Raw genomic sequence first — 16,026 nt, 5'->3', positions numbered from 1 at the left:
GGCACTGTACATGTACGTTATGTATATATAATGTTCTTCACTGTTAAGAAGTTTGTATACCTCTTCTGTAAAGTTGTCTTTTAGCAGATACAAGGTTTTGCGTGTGGCAGCAGCAGAGTTGTTGTTGATTTGAACTTTGTAAATCCAGAACAAGTTGTACAGCTGTTTTATTGTGGAGTCCAGCGGGTCGTCTCCCTGCGGAGTCACTCACCACAGAGTCTGAAATACGGAGATAAATCAGCTGTAAATAGATCAGATGTATATTCATACTCTCTGTTTTTTTTTAGGAGAAATGAACTCTGTTCTCCAGGCCTCTAATTACAATCATGTGTTTATTTCCCCGCTGTTATTTCCCTCATTATGAAGCTGATTTTCACTCCAGTCAGAGCTGGTTTGGGAGTGAGGGGTTTCCCTGTGGCCTGTTAAATTGCTCATGTTTATATTTCATTCTTTTTCCCTTGTTTTACATAAACTGCCATGTGAATTGTTACTGCAAGTAAATAATAAACATAAAATAAGTAATTTAGGAAACGATTTTCAACACAATTATAAGATTTAACACTGAATTACACAGTCACATCAGAACATTATGACTGAATCCTTATTTCCACATTGACTGTCCATCTTATCAGCTTGACTGATCATATAGGAGCCGATTGTAGTTCTATAATAGTAATTACAGACTGTAGTTCTGTATGTGTTTCCCTATATAAGTTATTATTCTCTTCCTTTTACCCTGTTTTTCAATACTCAGAATCATACTAGAAAACCACCACAGAGCAGCTATTATTATTATTTGGGTGGTTATTTTCAGCACTGCAGTGATTAGCAGTGATAGCATGGTGATTACCATTATGGTTGTGTATGACGGTGTGACTGTGTGTTGTGAATCAGATACAGCAGTGCTGCTGGAGTTTTTAAACACCTCCACCAGTATTACTCCTGAACTGAAAATAAAAAATAGACCACCCAGCTGAAATATCCAGTCAGTACCATCCTGTGGGCGGCGTCCTGTGCCCGCTAATGAAGGACTGATGAGGAAGACCAACTTAAAATGTGCAGCAAGAGATTGATGCACTCGTGCCAGCACAGCACACACTAACACCTCATACACCACCACCATGCTAATCATTGTAAGAATATGCGAATAACTCACCACCAAATAATACCTGCTCTGTGTTTGAGAGTGAATGTAAAACATTAAGTAGCACTTAAAAATCCTTGTGTAATTTATAATCTGATGCTCCTTATGTATGAATTCTACCAGTCAGGTATTAAAGAGCAGTAAAGCCACTCCACTGAAGTACAGAGTTATACAGGAGTTTCAGTGAAGTTTCTCCAGCAATAAGGCTGGAGCATTTTTAGCATTAGCCACTTACCACAGCTCTAGCTTTTTCACCATACAGAGGTGAGCATTCTCGGCCTGTATTCTGTGTGTTTACTGTGTTAAAACAAGCTACATGGGACTGACTGTTAGCTGATATCGCCGTGGCTTACCTGAACACTCAGGGTACTTCATTGTAGCACTTGCGCTAAACTCTGCTGCTAACCGCACTAAAATACTGAATATCTAAGCTTACTGTAAATAAACGGAAGCACTTTATTTACCCAGATAGAGAAAGAAGAAGAGAAAATCTGTGTTGATTAACATCCAGTGCTCGTATAACTTTCTTAGAAGAGAAACACGGCGAGACCCCTGTTCCTTACTAGTGTCGCTTAAAAGGTGCCTTATAATACTGTGTGCTTATGTATGAAAATAGACCAGAAAATAGACGTTCATTGATTGAGTGCGCCTTATAATCCGTGAAGTACGTTAGTCATTTAGATGACTGTATATAGTGCTCTGTATATTTTGAGGCTTGTATGAGGGACAGATTGAATATATTTTGGACTCGAGACTGTTCCTGAAGATTAGCATTAAGCACACAGTTTTCAGACCCCTGGTTTTGACGTTGGGTACTGAGAGCTGCAGAGAGTCCTGTGCTGTCTCTGTGAGGGAACATCGGCTGTCTCGGCTGGGTGCGGTACAGATCGTTCTGTTGTTTTTTGCTCTCTCTCTCTCTCTGAGAGCACCTCACAGTGACTTCACGGCGGTGTTTAGCCGTTTGAGCCGAGCGCAGGGGAAGAGCAGATGACCTGGCAGCTCAGTGCTGAGTGTTTGGCTGACTAATTACCGCCCTGCTCTGGAGGAGAGAGGGAGCAGCCCGGTGTGGAACGACGAAATAGCAGAATCACAGAAGTGGACAGAATGCTCTGAGACAGGCTTGGCACTGGACAGTTCTGCTCTTACAGTCCAGTTGGCTTGTCCACACCTCCACTACTACAGGTGGCCAGGAGGCACGTCCGAGTGTTCTGGTTGGAATTTGACTCGCTGCCATTTATTCATGAGCCCATGTTTAATTACCTGAGAAGGAGTGCCACAAATAACACTTCAAATCTTTTAATTTTCTTAAAAATCATCAGTGCGCCTTATAATCCGGTGCTCCTTTTGTAGGAATTCTACCAGTTAGGTATTAAGGAGCAGTAAAGCCACTCCAGAGGCTTGAGCATTATTAGCATTAGCAACTGCTAACTGCACTAAGCGCTAGCTCTTTAACCCTTCAGAGATGAGTATTATTGACCTCTAACCTCTAACACTGCTGGAGCAGCATTAGCTGCTTACCGTGCTAAACGCTAACTCTTTCACCTTCAGAGGAGAGAATGCTAATGCTCCAGCCTTATTGCTTAAGAAATCTGAAAATCTAAGCAAGCTCACTGTAAATAAACGGATCTGGATTTGATGCTATAGTTGGTCTGCAGGTTTAGGTTCAGCAACAGTATGTGCTGAAAGAATGAGGTCAGCTGACTCTACCTGAATATACTGAATATTATAGACCAGGTTATTCCATCAATGTATTATTATTTTTTATTCCCTGATGGCACGGCCATATTCCAAGATGACAATGCCAGGATTCAAGTCCAGAGTCCAGAACTGAGACAGATGAGAATCTGTTGGATTTACTGGAGAAGACGTTGCAGGGTGGTCCTGATCTATACGAATGCATGCTGTAATCAAAGCTAAAGGCGATTCACCCAAGTATTAGATTGTGTGATGTTTTTTTTTTTGGCCAGACATTGTATATTGGAAGGTTTTATTTTGTCCTGTTTATTGTATATGGACCGGTTACTGTCTCTCCGTGCTATATTTCCCCAGGGCTCTGAAATGGCCTTGTGAAGAGATGTCTGTGGATGCTGTACGTGTGTGTATTGTCTGGACCAGCATGTTCTAGCCAGACTGCATCATTTGGCAAAATACTCCCCGGCTTTTCACGAGTGCCGTTCAGTCTTCTCACTTCATAAATCACTAATACTCTGTCAGCAGCCTGCAGTATTACTCAGTGCACGACTGCTCTGTCCACTACAAGTGCAGAACATCTGTGCTGATCATCATGCCTTCCTGTCCGGTCTGTGTTGGGTTGCACGTAGGCCTTCTCTGGGTTTATCACAAGTGTTATGGATTGATCTCTGGAACTTTTGCTAAGCAGACATGTGAAGTGTGGTTAAACGTTCTTATTTATAGTATATATTAAGGGCATTAGGTGCTTTTAGAGGAGCAATAGGAAGTTGTCATCATCTCCCACACTGCTGAAGTGCATTTCTTACTTAATACAGTAGCACCCTGACTTCAGACAGTACATAGCTTCAATGGGTAAGGATGGGGCGATTAAACCAATATCTTGATATATTGTATATATCAAATTGAACATATCAAATTGTTTTGATACATAGGATAACTTATTTTTATATTTTTATTTAATCTTTTGCACATTTCAAACCGCACAATGCATATTTTTTGTGCCCTCACGATACCAGACACACAACACGCCCCTAAATCTAGCTACACGATTCACAATTGACTAGTGGGCAATCGATCGCTAAAATACAGCCCTGTGTGTTTGAAAACTAAAATTTTATTATGTAATGTAGGTAGTGTTTATTTTTACCTGGACCTGGACATGCACGTACATGTGTGTTAAATACACCCTCGAGTCCGTGTGACATGTAGGAGCAGCTGACGTAGTTTATTGGTTGCATGTTGTTGTGGAAAATCAGACATCCTTTTTTCTTTACTCTCTCTCTCTCTCTCTCTCTCTCTCTTTTCAGTAAGTTGTCCTCAGTTGAGAAGCAGCTCTTTAAACAGAAGCCTCAGGCTGAGTGTTTGTCCTGTGGTGTTGTTCGGGTGGTGATCTCTCAGGACGAGGCATGACCTCTGAAAAGTGAAGTGTCAGTGTGACCACACTCACACTGCTGTCTGTGATCCAGCGTTTCTCCACAGAGAGACAGTCTGATATAAGCAGCAGTGTTTGAGTTCAGTTCAGGATCTGAAAGGTTATCTGTGGGGGGCAGTCAGGAGGTTTGATGGCTTTCTTGGATGAGATGGAAGCAGAGAGCAGTTTGTTTTGGTTTCCAGCATGTCTGCCTATTGTTGGCTATGTGACGTAGCTGGAGCACTAATAACACTGTCCAACATCGCTCTCTTTTATTTGACTGTGTGTGTGTGTGTGTATGTGTAAGAGGCAAGGGGGTGAAAGACCAGACAAAAAGATAACTTTCCTTTATTTATGAAAAAGAACTCACGGATAACTGACCTCTTTATTACTCAAACTGATTATTTTAATAATTCTCTACTGATCATGAGATTTAGTTCATTCAAAATAGCCAGGCTTTAATTTAGCCAATCCAGCTGAATTTAAATCCATTCATATTTGGATGTAACATCACTCTGCTGAAAAATCTAGCTCAAGTCCTATTTTCGCTCAAAAGTCCTATTCGGACAGGATTAGTTTCTCAGGGGGATTGAAAAAACAGGAGGACAATTGAGTTTTTAGGCCTTTTTTCTCTGTCACATGACATCACGTTCAGTAGCTCCTCCATTTCCACTCGCTGTTGTGTTTTTTTTACATGGATCTCCGTGGAAACGCACGACCAAAGTGTAATTACTGTGCGCGGCAGTGGACAAATAGCTATTTTATTAAACGTGAGGAGACGAAACTCAGAGATGTGCATCCGGACGGGACTAAAATTACCGGTGGAGCACGGAGTTCAGAGAAAAACAGTAGATAATTCAGCCTGTAATTTTCTTAGAGGACGTCTGAGAAAAACACGTACATGATCGTTTCTGACAAGAATAAAATCACAGAGGATAAAAACCCCCATAAAAGAGAAAATTAGCCCAGAACCCCCTGAGAAACTAATCCCGACCAGATAGGACTTAGGCTGACCTTTGATGGCCTTTGATGACCTTTGATTACAACAAGACAAGCAAACTAATTAACTGCCTGGGGTCCCATGCTGGCCTGTGGCCCCAGACAATTACTGGTTATGAATCGAATGCAACAACAAAACTGTGTAAGCGGCCCTTTAAATTCTGTGATGGTCAATGCAGGAAAAAATCCAACAAGACTGTTATTAGAATCCCCCTGAAGGAGCCGTTCCCACTAGTTGCTAGCCAGGTTCGTCATTCCTGCAGCCTGCAAAATATGAATTTTCGGCGATCATTAATCAGAGGAGTTATCTCTCAAAAAGCCAGAAAAGTAAGAAGAGTGAGGAAGAGAAAGAAAAGAAGAAGAATAAACAGGAGTAAGTGATAATTTTCACTGGGTAAACTATGCCTGTGTGTACAAATGGTGTAATTTAGCATCAGGTACGCTAGCAACATAACAAAATAATATGGGTAATGTTCATGTTAGCTAAGCTATTTGCCTCGTAACCTATTTACCTCAAAACAGCCCTGGTTTTCAGGGCAGGCTGACTCCCACAGGAAATGTTGTTTGTAGTTTTTGGTATTAAAGATCATACAAGTTTCTTTTTCTAGTTCAGAAAAAAGACATTTGCTGAGCAAGTGTCTGAAAACTTTCAGCAAGCTTTGTACAGCATGTGAAATGTGGGGCATACAGTGTTTTACTCGGTATAAAAACAACAAGTTTTGAACAGAATGACGAGAGGAGAACATTTCAGTTGTATTTTCCTGAAACCGAGATTTAAAGAGCTCAGAAAGAAGAACACAGGAGCCTCAGACTTTATTAAGGCTTGACTTTGAAAGTGTGTGTGTGTATGTGTGTGTGTGTGTTTTAGAGCTCAGTGCTGTGGTGTGTGTGTACATATATATATGTTTACTTCAGCTCTAGCCCTCAGCTCTAGCAGCCTCCTCTAGTAGCTGTGCTAAATTGAAGTCGGAGACAGGTTGATAAAAGCTGCAGTGCTGTCGTGTCATCTTCTCAGCCCGGCTCCTCGGCTGTCAGTCGAACCTGCAGTAAGAAGTGAGCCGGGCGATCACTTTGTTGTTTCCTCGGCTCATTCTTTTTGAGAAAGGCGGCGAGAGAGAGCTCTGAAGCGTTCTCTGAGAGGGGAAACGCTCTCCACTTCAGAAGGATTCGGCCTGCATGTCACGGTTCCTCAGCCCTCAGACTCTCTGCCGTTCCTCGGTTGAAGCTATGTGATGTTTTGGCAGCCCGGACCGTACTGCTCCAGTTTTGAACGGAGGAATCCTCTTAAACTCCATGTTCAGACCAACAGTAGCTGAGCAGAAAACACTGGGATTCTGAGGATTCTGAGATTCTGGGGTTTCCTTAAGGCTCAGTGTTTAACCAGGTATTTCCTGATTCTACAGACAGTGTGGGATAATTGAACAGGTCTCGTGGTATCAGGTCCCATGATCCATGGAAGCCAAAGAACACTGCATGGACTGGCCTCCATACTCAAACCTGGATGGTTACTGGGGGGTTGCTGAGTCTTTATGATCAGGAGATCGTTGGTTCAAATCCAGGTCATTTGGACTTGCTCTCTCAGGGTGGGTACAGCAGATGGTGCTCTTTCTCCCTTTCTCTCTTTCTCATCACTCCTAGGGTGATGTGGATCAGCACAAGGCTGCATCTGTGAGCTGATGTATCAGAACCGAGTCGCTGTGCTTTCCTCCGAGCGTTAGCTCTGTGATGCTACTCGGCAATGCTGCATCAGCAGCAGCTAAAAAAAAAAAGAGGCGGAGTCTGACTTCACATGACTTTACAGGAGGTGTGTGCTAGTCTGTATCCTCCTGGTGTCTTGGCATCACTAGTGATGAGGGATATACATCTGTGTAGCAGCTGAATGGGTGGGACAATTGGTCTAGCTAAATTGTGAGGAAACGGTGAAAAAAAAAAGGAAAGATAACTGGCAAACTGTCGGCCTCAAATGACCATCTTGATTCTCTTAGTTCATCCAGTAATGCATTCCCTCAAAGTCTGTTATTTCTGCAAAATGTCAGGTGCATCATAGAGGCATATCTAGCAGTCCACGATCTTTCACCAAGAGGTACACTACATAGAAATAATCTCTTAAACACTTTTTGGCTACGTTCACATTACCAGGCTGAAGTGACTCAAATCTGATTTTTTTTGCACAGTGTGGCTCAGATCTGAGTTCTTTTCTTGGATGTGTGAACATGCCAAATGAATTTTTTTCGAATCAGATTTGAGTCACTTTTATTTGTGGTCCTAAATTAAATATGTATCCGATCCACAGACATGCGACATGAGTGTGAATGGTCAAATCGGAATTCATTTTTGCTTTTAAACCCGATCTGAGCAAAGAATTGGATTTTAACAATGCAGTTTGTAGCCTTAATGGCAATTGCATTCTTATAGCAAAACCCATTGTTTGTTAGGACCACTTATTAAATAATTTCCATATCTACCCAAGGCATAACTGAGGGCCAAGTTTTGCAGCCAACTGGGAGCAAAAACTGCTAGTTTAATTCATCATTTTTGTAAAATTGTAGGTGTTCATGGAAACCAGGGAAATATTTAGGAAGTATTTTGTGTATAGATATCTCTGCTATCCATGTCTGATCTAAAATATAAAATATCCCAAATCAGTGACACAGGATTACAGTTCAAAGTAATAAAACTGATGAATATGTTTTTCCAAGAAATCCAAGAGCTTCACTCCTCAAGTCCTAATCTGAGGAGAAGTCCCCTGGAATTCCATGTGGAGAGTGGTATGTTGGGCTGGTGGGGGGGTGGCTGCTTCAGTGTGGTGTGTGTGTGGGAGGGGGCGGGGCTGCTGAGTTGGCAGTGGCCTTTGGCATACCATCTGCCTCCTGCTCCTTCACTTTTCCTGTTATGTGCATGTCATGTTTTTTTGTTCAGCTGCAGCACTGTCCTCAGAGCGGCCGGGAGACCGCGGTCCGCCAGCTGGACAAGGGCCAGGCATGCTGGGCTGAACACCACATTTCTGCCTTCATTAAAGCACTTCGACCCTCATGTCTTGGAGGTTGTCACTTCCTTTCCCAAACAGTGTGAGCCTTCAGTTGGGTTGCTGTGATGGAACTTGTGTTATTGATCTGATAAAGACTTGTTTGCTTTGATTTTTCTACAAAACAGTGCAAAACTACACACAGCACAGACTGATCCCAACTTTTATTGAATGAGTTACAGGCCTGACATGCATGAATGGATGTACTAGTTCATCTAAAAAAATAAGAAAATCATTTAAAAAAGCATTTATTTATTTTATTGTTGATGATTATGGCTTACAGCCAATGAAAACCCAAAAATTAGTGTCTCAGAAATTTAAAATATTATATAAGACCAATTGGTACTTTTGGCAGTATGGGCAGTGTACAAAATCCTGCTGGAAAATGAAATCCACATCTCCATAAAAGTTCTCAGCAGAGGGATGCATTAAGTGCTGTAAGATTTTGCAGGAAAACAAAACTACACTGACTTTAGACTTGATAATAAAACAATGTATCAACACCAGCAGATGACATGACATGTTCAGAAGCTCCTCCCACTTCTCTACTACAATACAGAGTTACTATATTCACTAATACCACTTACAACTTTACTACTGTACACCAGCCTTATTATGTTCACCATGACCAGAAGCTCCACCCACTTAAAGCAACACAAAGCAGTTCATGTTACCTATATAATAAACTGAATAATGGAGTTAAACAGTATAGAGAAAAGTCGCTCACATCAGAATGGAATATTCAGGTTGTGTAAACTAATTTTGACTTTGTTTTCTCTCTATATTTATAACTCCAGGCACACCTTCTGGCAGTACCGCAAAGAGAACCCCAAATCCCGCGTGGGCGACCCCCCTCCACAGGGTCTTCCGGGCTTCAACAGCGGGGTGATGCTACTGGACCTGGAGGCCATGCAGCGCTCGGCTCTCTACAACCAGCTGCTGGAACCCGAGAGAGTGGCCCGTCTGGCTGAGCAGTACCACTTCCGGGGGCACCTCGGCGACCAGGACTTCTTTACCATGATTGGCATGGAGCACCCGGAGCTGTTCCACCAGCTGCCCTGCGGCTGGAACCGGCAGCTGTGCACCTGGTGGAGGGACCACGGCTACGGGGACATCTTTCAGCTTTACTATCACTGCGAGGGACCTGTGCACGTTTACCACGGGAACTGCAACACTCCCATACCTGATGACTGAGCGGGACTGTATGAGTTTATGAGTCTCTTAAGTTTACACTGTCTGATGGAGCGCAGCATGATGCTGTGAGAAGAAGTGAAGATTAGTGAGTAGTGAGTATAGATACATGCTGCTCAGGATCCAGAATGGATTTAATGAAGACCATGGCTACAACGATTATGGAATCCAATATGCCATACCTTTTACGTATTTTTCGTTTAGTATTCATTTGCATCATATCCATACATTATATTACATTGACATGCCTACTCCCATGGAACAGGAACTAATATCTTGTCCCATGACTTTTGCCATGTCCCTCAGAAGCTAAAGAACAATTATGCAATTAGGCTGGAATGACCTTTGGGATGCAGTATGTGTGTATGGCCTGCTGCACTGAATGTACATGTGATTTTGTGCATTCACATAGACAGGTGTAGCCAGAAGCCACCGGTCACAATCATTTCCACTTACTGCACTGTCCACTGGTGCACGTGTCTCTGTGGATCGAGAAAGATAAAATTTAGTAAATTAAATGTCTAATTAATCTGCCATCCACCAATCAGCCTTCGATAAGTTCTGATAATTTGGAAAATGGCCAAGGTTTAACCTCACTCACAAGATATCACCTCACAGCTTATACAGATATAAGTGTTTCCAAGCCATTTCCTAAACTTAACACTTCTTGATCAGTTTATATACTGCAGTACCACTTTAAAATAAGGCTACTTTATAAAGAGTGTATAATGTTGCTGTCCAATGAAAAACAAGCATCTCCAAAACAGCAACTTTACAGGAGAAATCTTTCAAAAAATATAATTTTAAATTTATTTCAGGTTATTTTGAAGTATTTCTATTGGTCTGTTCACCAAGGAAATTTTTCTCTTAAAATTGTGTAGTAATTTAAAAATCGACAAAACAGAGATACTTTTTTTTATTAGACAGCAACCAATGGAAAAAAAAAATGATTATACAGGAGTTTATTAATGGTTATAAATTAAAGTTTAATACTTTACTAATTAAAGTTTAAAACATTACTAAACATTACTTACAACACATACATAGAAAAAATAACAGTGAAAAGAACTTTTTTAACATATGTAATAAAACAATATAGAAAGTCAGTTTAGTCATGTAATATGTTTTTATAGTTAAATAAATAGTTATTAACAGAAATTAATTAACAGAAGTTAATGCTGATTGATGGAAAAGACAAAGTAAGATAGTATCTATTACGAAATAAGGTTTAACATTTATAAACAAATGTGGAATCACTATTTGGTACATGGAAGTCCACTCTTGCCCTTTTTTATTTATGTGTTGTAACTGCTTATTAATGGTTTATAACCTAATTAATAATCAATGATAAACGCCTTTGTAAACTATTTATACAGCCTTCATGAAGGAGCCTTATTTTAAAGTGGTACCTATAATGCTATAACATGACATAACAGGCCTGTTAGTGTGTAGTATATTACTAATTATTATATTATATTATATTATATTATATTAGTGCACATAGTTACACATTTCCAAATATCCAGCTGTTTACTGCCTTTAAAAGGCTCTGCACTAGACCACAGTGTTTTATCAGCTGTTGTTAGTATATTTGATATTCTGGAAACGATAACTGTTTTTCTACCCTTTGAGATTTATCCGTTTGGGTTTTAACCAAACTTTGAAATGACTTACAGTCAACCTATCTCGTCCCCTGCGCTTCTGCATGCAAATAAGGCAAAGGCGCTATTATCTGTGCTCACTGAAGATGCTCCACGCTGAGCCGCCTGATCCATCTGCTCTTTATCAAGCGTTTTATCAGCAGTTTTCAGACAGCAGGGTTAAGAGCAATCAGCCACCCTTCCCCACCACCCAGCGATTTCTGCTTCTGCCTCTACAGACTGGGGCTCCGGCTCCTCTGTGCAGGCAGATACAGCCAGAAAAGGTGGAGAGAGAGCCTACATGCATTATCTCCTCTTTCCCTGCCTTTCATCTGTGCAGATAGCGGCTAGCGTTAGCGCTGCACTCCTGACTATGCTACAATAGCCCCCCTGAAGCCACCCTTTCAGACTGAGCAGCTGATGTGTCCCAGTCAAGAAGCCCCCACCATGTGGGAGTGTTTATACAAGGATGATGCAGAGGGTTGGGGGGGTGTAAGGCATAAAAAGCACTCTGACCCACTTTTCAAAACCCATAAGTTCTGCACCCGACATTTAAAAAAACCTTACACTCAGACCCATTCTGTGTTGGCACTGTGCAGGTTCATGACTGATGATAAGAGTTAGGTTGCCGTGCTCTGTTCTCTGTGCATCATCACAAATAAGAAAAAGCCTAAATATAGTCCTCTGACTGTCTGACGTCCTCTCCAGATTCCAGGAAAACAGCCTGGTGAGTGAGACATGGGACACGTATCATTAAACATGGGACTAGTAACATGGGACTAGTATCAGGTCATGAGACTAGTATCATTAAATGTGGAGCTAGTATTATTAAACAGGGGACTAGGACCATAGGACATGGAACTAGTATCAGGTAATGGGACTAGTATCATAGGACTAGTGTCATTGAACATGGAGTTAGTTTTATTAAACAGGGGACTAGTATCATAGGACATGGAACTAGTATCATGTAATGGGACTAGTATTATTGGACTAATATCATAGGATATGGGGCTAGTATAATGAAACTAATGTCATTGAACTAGTATCATAAGACTTGGGACTAGTATCTTTGAACCAGTATTAGGTCATTGTACTTGTATCGCTAGACATGGAACTAGTATCATTGGACTAGTATCATTGGACTAGTATCATTGGACTAGTATCATAGGACATGGGACTAGTATCATTGGGCTAGTATCAAGGGACTAGTATCATAGGACATGGGACTAGTATAATGGGACTAGTATCATAGGACATGGGACTAGTATCATTGGACTAGTATCATAGGACATGGGACTAGTATCATTGGGCTAGTATCATAGGACATGGGACTAGTATCATTGGGCTAGTATCAAGGGACTAGTATCATAGGACATGGGACTAGTATAATGGGACTAGTATCATAGGACATGGGACTAGTATCATGGGACTAGTATCATAGGACATGGGACTAGTATCATTGGACTAGTATCATAGGACATGGGACTAGTATCATTGGGCTAGTATCAAGGGACTAGTATCATAGGACATGGGACTAGTATCATGGGACTAGTATCATAGGACATGGGACTAGTATCATGGGACTAGTATCATAGGACATGGGACTAGTATCGTTGAACTAGTATCATAGGACATGGGACTAGTATCATTGGACAAGGGACTAGTATCATGGGACAAGTATCATAGGACATGGGACTAGTATAATAAGACATGGGAACTAGAATTATGTGACTTGTATAATGAGACATGGGACTAGTATCTTTCATGGGAACTAGTATCATGGGACTAGTATCAAGTCATGGGAATAGTATTTATAGGACATGGGACATCTAGACAAGCATCATGAATCATGGGACATGGGAATTTAATTGGACTATTGTCATGGGACAGGCATTATGAAATTAGTAGTATGTGTCTAGTATTATTGCATGTGATCCCAAAATCATGGGACAATGGACTGGTATCAAGGGTCCAATATTAAGGGACCAGTACCAGGTCATGGGAATATTATCAGATTATGGGTCTAATATTATGGAACAGGGGACAAATATAAATGAACTTGGGACCAGTATCATGGGACACGATCCTAGCCAGACACCACCGGTCACCATCATTACCGCCCACTGAGCACTGAGTGATAATGATCGTGACCGGCCTTGTCTGGCCGTATCCATTAACTAAAGCCCAGTCTGTGTTGGCATCATTAGGCTGCTGTTCTCTGTGCATCCTCACATATAAGAATAACAGAGGCCAAAATATTGTGAACGCCTGAGAGTCAGACTCCTCTCACTGTCTGACATCCTCTCCAGATTCCTGGAAATCAGCCTGGTTAGTGAGGCACTGGGATATGCGAATGAGCTGGGAAAGGGGATTCCAGATATTCCAGCAGGATTAACCTCAGTTTGCTGCAGGATCAGGCTGTGTGCTGGATGTTATGCTTGGCTGGCACTTATCAGCACCCCCCCCCCCCTCCACCTTTTGAAAGTATGTAATCTGCGCAGCGTCAGAAGCAGACCGTTCTTTTGCCTTTAAAGTCCTTTGTAATGAGTTCTCTGATGTTTTGCCAGCAAGTCATGAGACCCGTTCCTGGCTGTGCCGCAAAGCTCGTCAGATGCTGTTGTGAGGTTTTTACAGAGTTGGGTTGTGCTGAGAAACACTTATGTTAGAATGCTGCCTGGCCGAAGTAAAGAAATTGACAGCTATGACATATCAATCCTGCTCTGTCTTTGACAGCTCAGAGTGGTCCAAGATTTAAAAATAGTTATTTAGAGACAGCATTCCAGCTCTCACGGTATGTATCCACTTGCCATTTTACACTCAGACATCCTATTCATTTATGTAGAGAGAGAGAGAGAGGGAGAGAGGGAGAGAGCTGCTGCTGGCCATGTAGGTCTGTGTATGCTAATGCTAATGCTGCTCCAGCAGTGCTAGGTGGGGTTAGCAGCAGGCTACAGGCCGATAATACCCACCTCTGAACGGCCAAAAAGCTAGGGCTTTACACGTTTAGCAGCTAATGCTAATACTGCTGGATAACTAAACTGAAACTCCTGTATGAAGCTGTACTTCAGTGGAGTGGATTTATAAGTGCACCTTATAGTGTGAAAAATACAGTAATATGATACAGATAATATTACAGTATATTGCAGTATATTGTGATACAGTAAGAAAGTCAATATATTTAAATTTTAGGTAAACTCATCATATTTATAAAATCTAAATAAAAGGAAAGTTGAATTTTTTTCCCAATTAGAACAGTGGGATCTAACAACAGAGTAAAATACTACTATTTAGAGGTCAAAGTTTAAACACAACACAAAATGAACCGCTTTGTAACACCAATCTTTACATTTTAACTAATAAAACTACATATTGCAATACTTTGATATGTCAACATTGTCTTTTGCCCCTACGGCCTAAAGTGTGTGCAAAAAAAAGTTCTGCACTGCATCTAGCCAATCAAAGAAGAGCAGGCTGGTTTGTCATAAGCATCAAACACAATTCAGATGCCTGTCAAACCTAAAGGAACCATGGCGCAGAATGATCGGGAGATCGATGGTTCGAATCCTGGGCATGCAGCTTGCCATCAGAAGCCAGAGCCCCGAGAGAGCGCACATTAGCCTTGCTCTCTCTGGGTGGGTAGATGGAGCTCTTCTCCTTCATTACTCGTAGAGCACAAGGCATCTGTGAGCTGATGTATTGGAACCGAATCGCTGTGCTTCGCTTTGCTCCGAGCAATGCTGTATCAACAACTGATTGGGCGGGAGAGAAATGGGAAAAAAATAGAATTAGAAGTGTATGGCGTAAATTTAGTATCTGAATTTCCAGAATTCTAAATTAAAATGAGATTAAAAATGTAAAAACTGTTCTTTTGCTTTATTTGCATGCAAAAACATCACAGACATCCGTACACAAAGAATTGTTTCAATGAAAAGTAGTGGGCTTAAAAGTCGTGCAAGAAGACTCAAATCATTACAGCATTCCAGGCTGATTTAAAGAGTTTTTTTTTTCTTTATTATTATTTTTTTATATATATTTAAGCATCCTTGTTTACACTGTGGCCCAATTCCATTTCACTCCTTGGCCCTACCTATGAATAATTCTCAAAAATGTTAATGTAAACTGTGTAAATGCATTGTCTGCCATGAAGAGGCAGCTCAAAAATATGAATAAAATATGCTGTTTAGTCTAAATCTGAAGTTGATGACTTGTCTTTGTGAGCAAACATGTTAGAGAACCAAGTTAAGAACCAAGATTTATAAAGTTTTATTTTATATTATGGATCAAAGAACTTTAGACAACACCTTATTCCTGAAATTAAACTCAAGCACATCAGTGGAGTCTCCTGTGGATCTTAGATCAAGACTTTGGGTCTGATTTAAAGACTTGAATAAACCAATCGAAACCACTCTTTCTTTAATTATGTTTATAAATATGTTAAGTCTATAATTTTCCTGTTTTAAGGCCCTTTCACACCAAGTATGATTTTTTTTCGGCAATCAACAAATAGAAGTATAGTATTTTTTTTTTTTTTTTTTACAAATATTGTATATCGTTCACACCATTCAGGCCAACACATTTACAGTATCGCAATATATCATTATATATTGAATCGAAAGCTCTATAGCATGATATGCACCGTATCGCCAAGTGCTGGTCAATACAGAGCCCTAACACTCCAGATAAACTTGTAGTTAAAAAAAAATGCTTTCAGACAGTCTCTTGTCTCTTTGTGCGGGAAAGACTGCATTTAATTACTAGTGCATTTCCAAAAATTTGAATATCATTGAAAATATATTTTATTTTATTAATTCAGTAATGCTTATTTACATGCTTCCCTTTGGTGACAACTTTTATAGAGATGGAGATTTCATTTTCCAGCAGGATTTGGCACACTGCCCACACTACCAAATGTACCAATTTGTCT

General features: G+C 40.8%; 1 protein-coding gene across 1 annotated transcript in view; it reads left to right on the top strand.

Annotated features, from left to right (window-relative positions):
* xxylt1 (xyloside xylosyltransferase 1) overlaps nt 1-15,778 on the top strand; it is a 65,946-nt gene extending 50,168 nt beyond the window's left edge. Inside the window, exon 5 of the mRNA XM_007252576.4 lies at nt 9,069-15,778. Within this exon, the coding sequence (XP_007252638.3) occupies nt 9,069-9,465 (397 nt within the window). The 3' untranslated portion in view covers nt 9,466-15,778. The remainder of the gene's footprint in view (nt 1-9,068) is intronic.
* The last annotated feature ends 248 nt before the right edge of the window (nt 15,779-16,026 follow it).

This window comes from Astyanax mexicanus, chromosome 16 (genome assembly GCF_023375975.1).
Source record: "Astyanax mexicanus isolate ESR-SI-001 chromosome 16, AstMex3_surface, whole genome shotgun sequence".
NCBI lineage: Eukaryota > Metazoa > Chordata > Actinopteri > Characiformes > Acestrorhamphidae > Astyanax > Astyanax mexicanus.
Note: the sequence above shows the minus strand (reverse complement) of the source record. Positions and strands in the feature narration are given on the sequence as shown.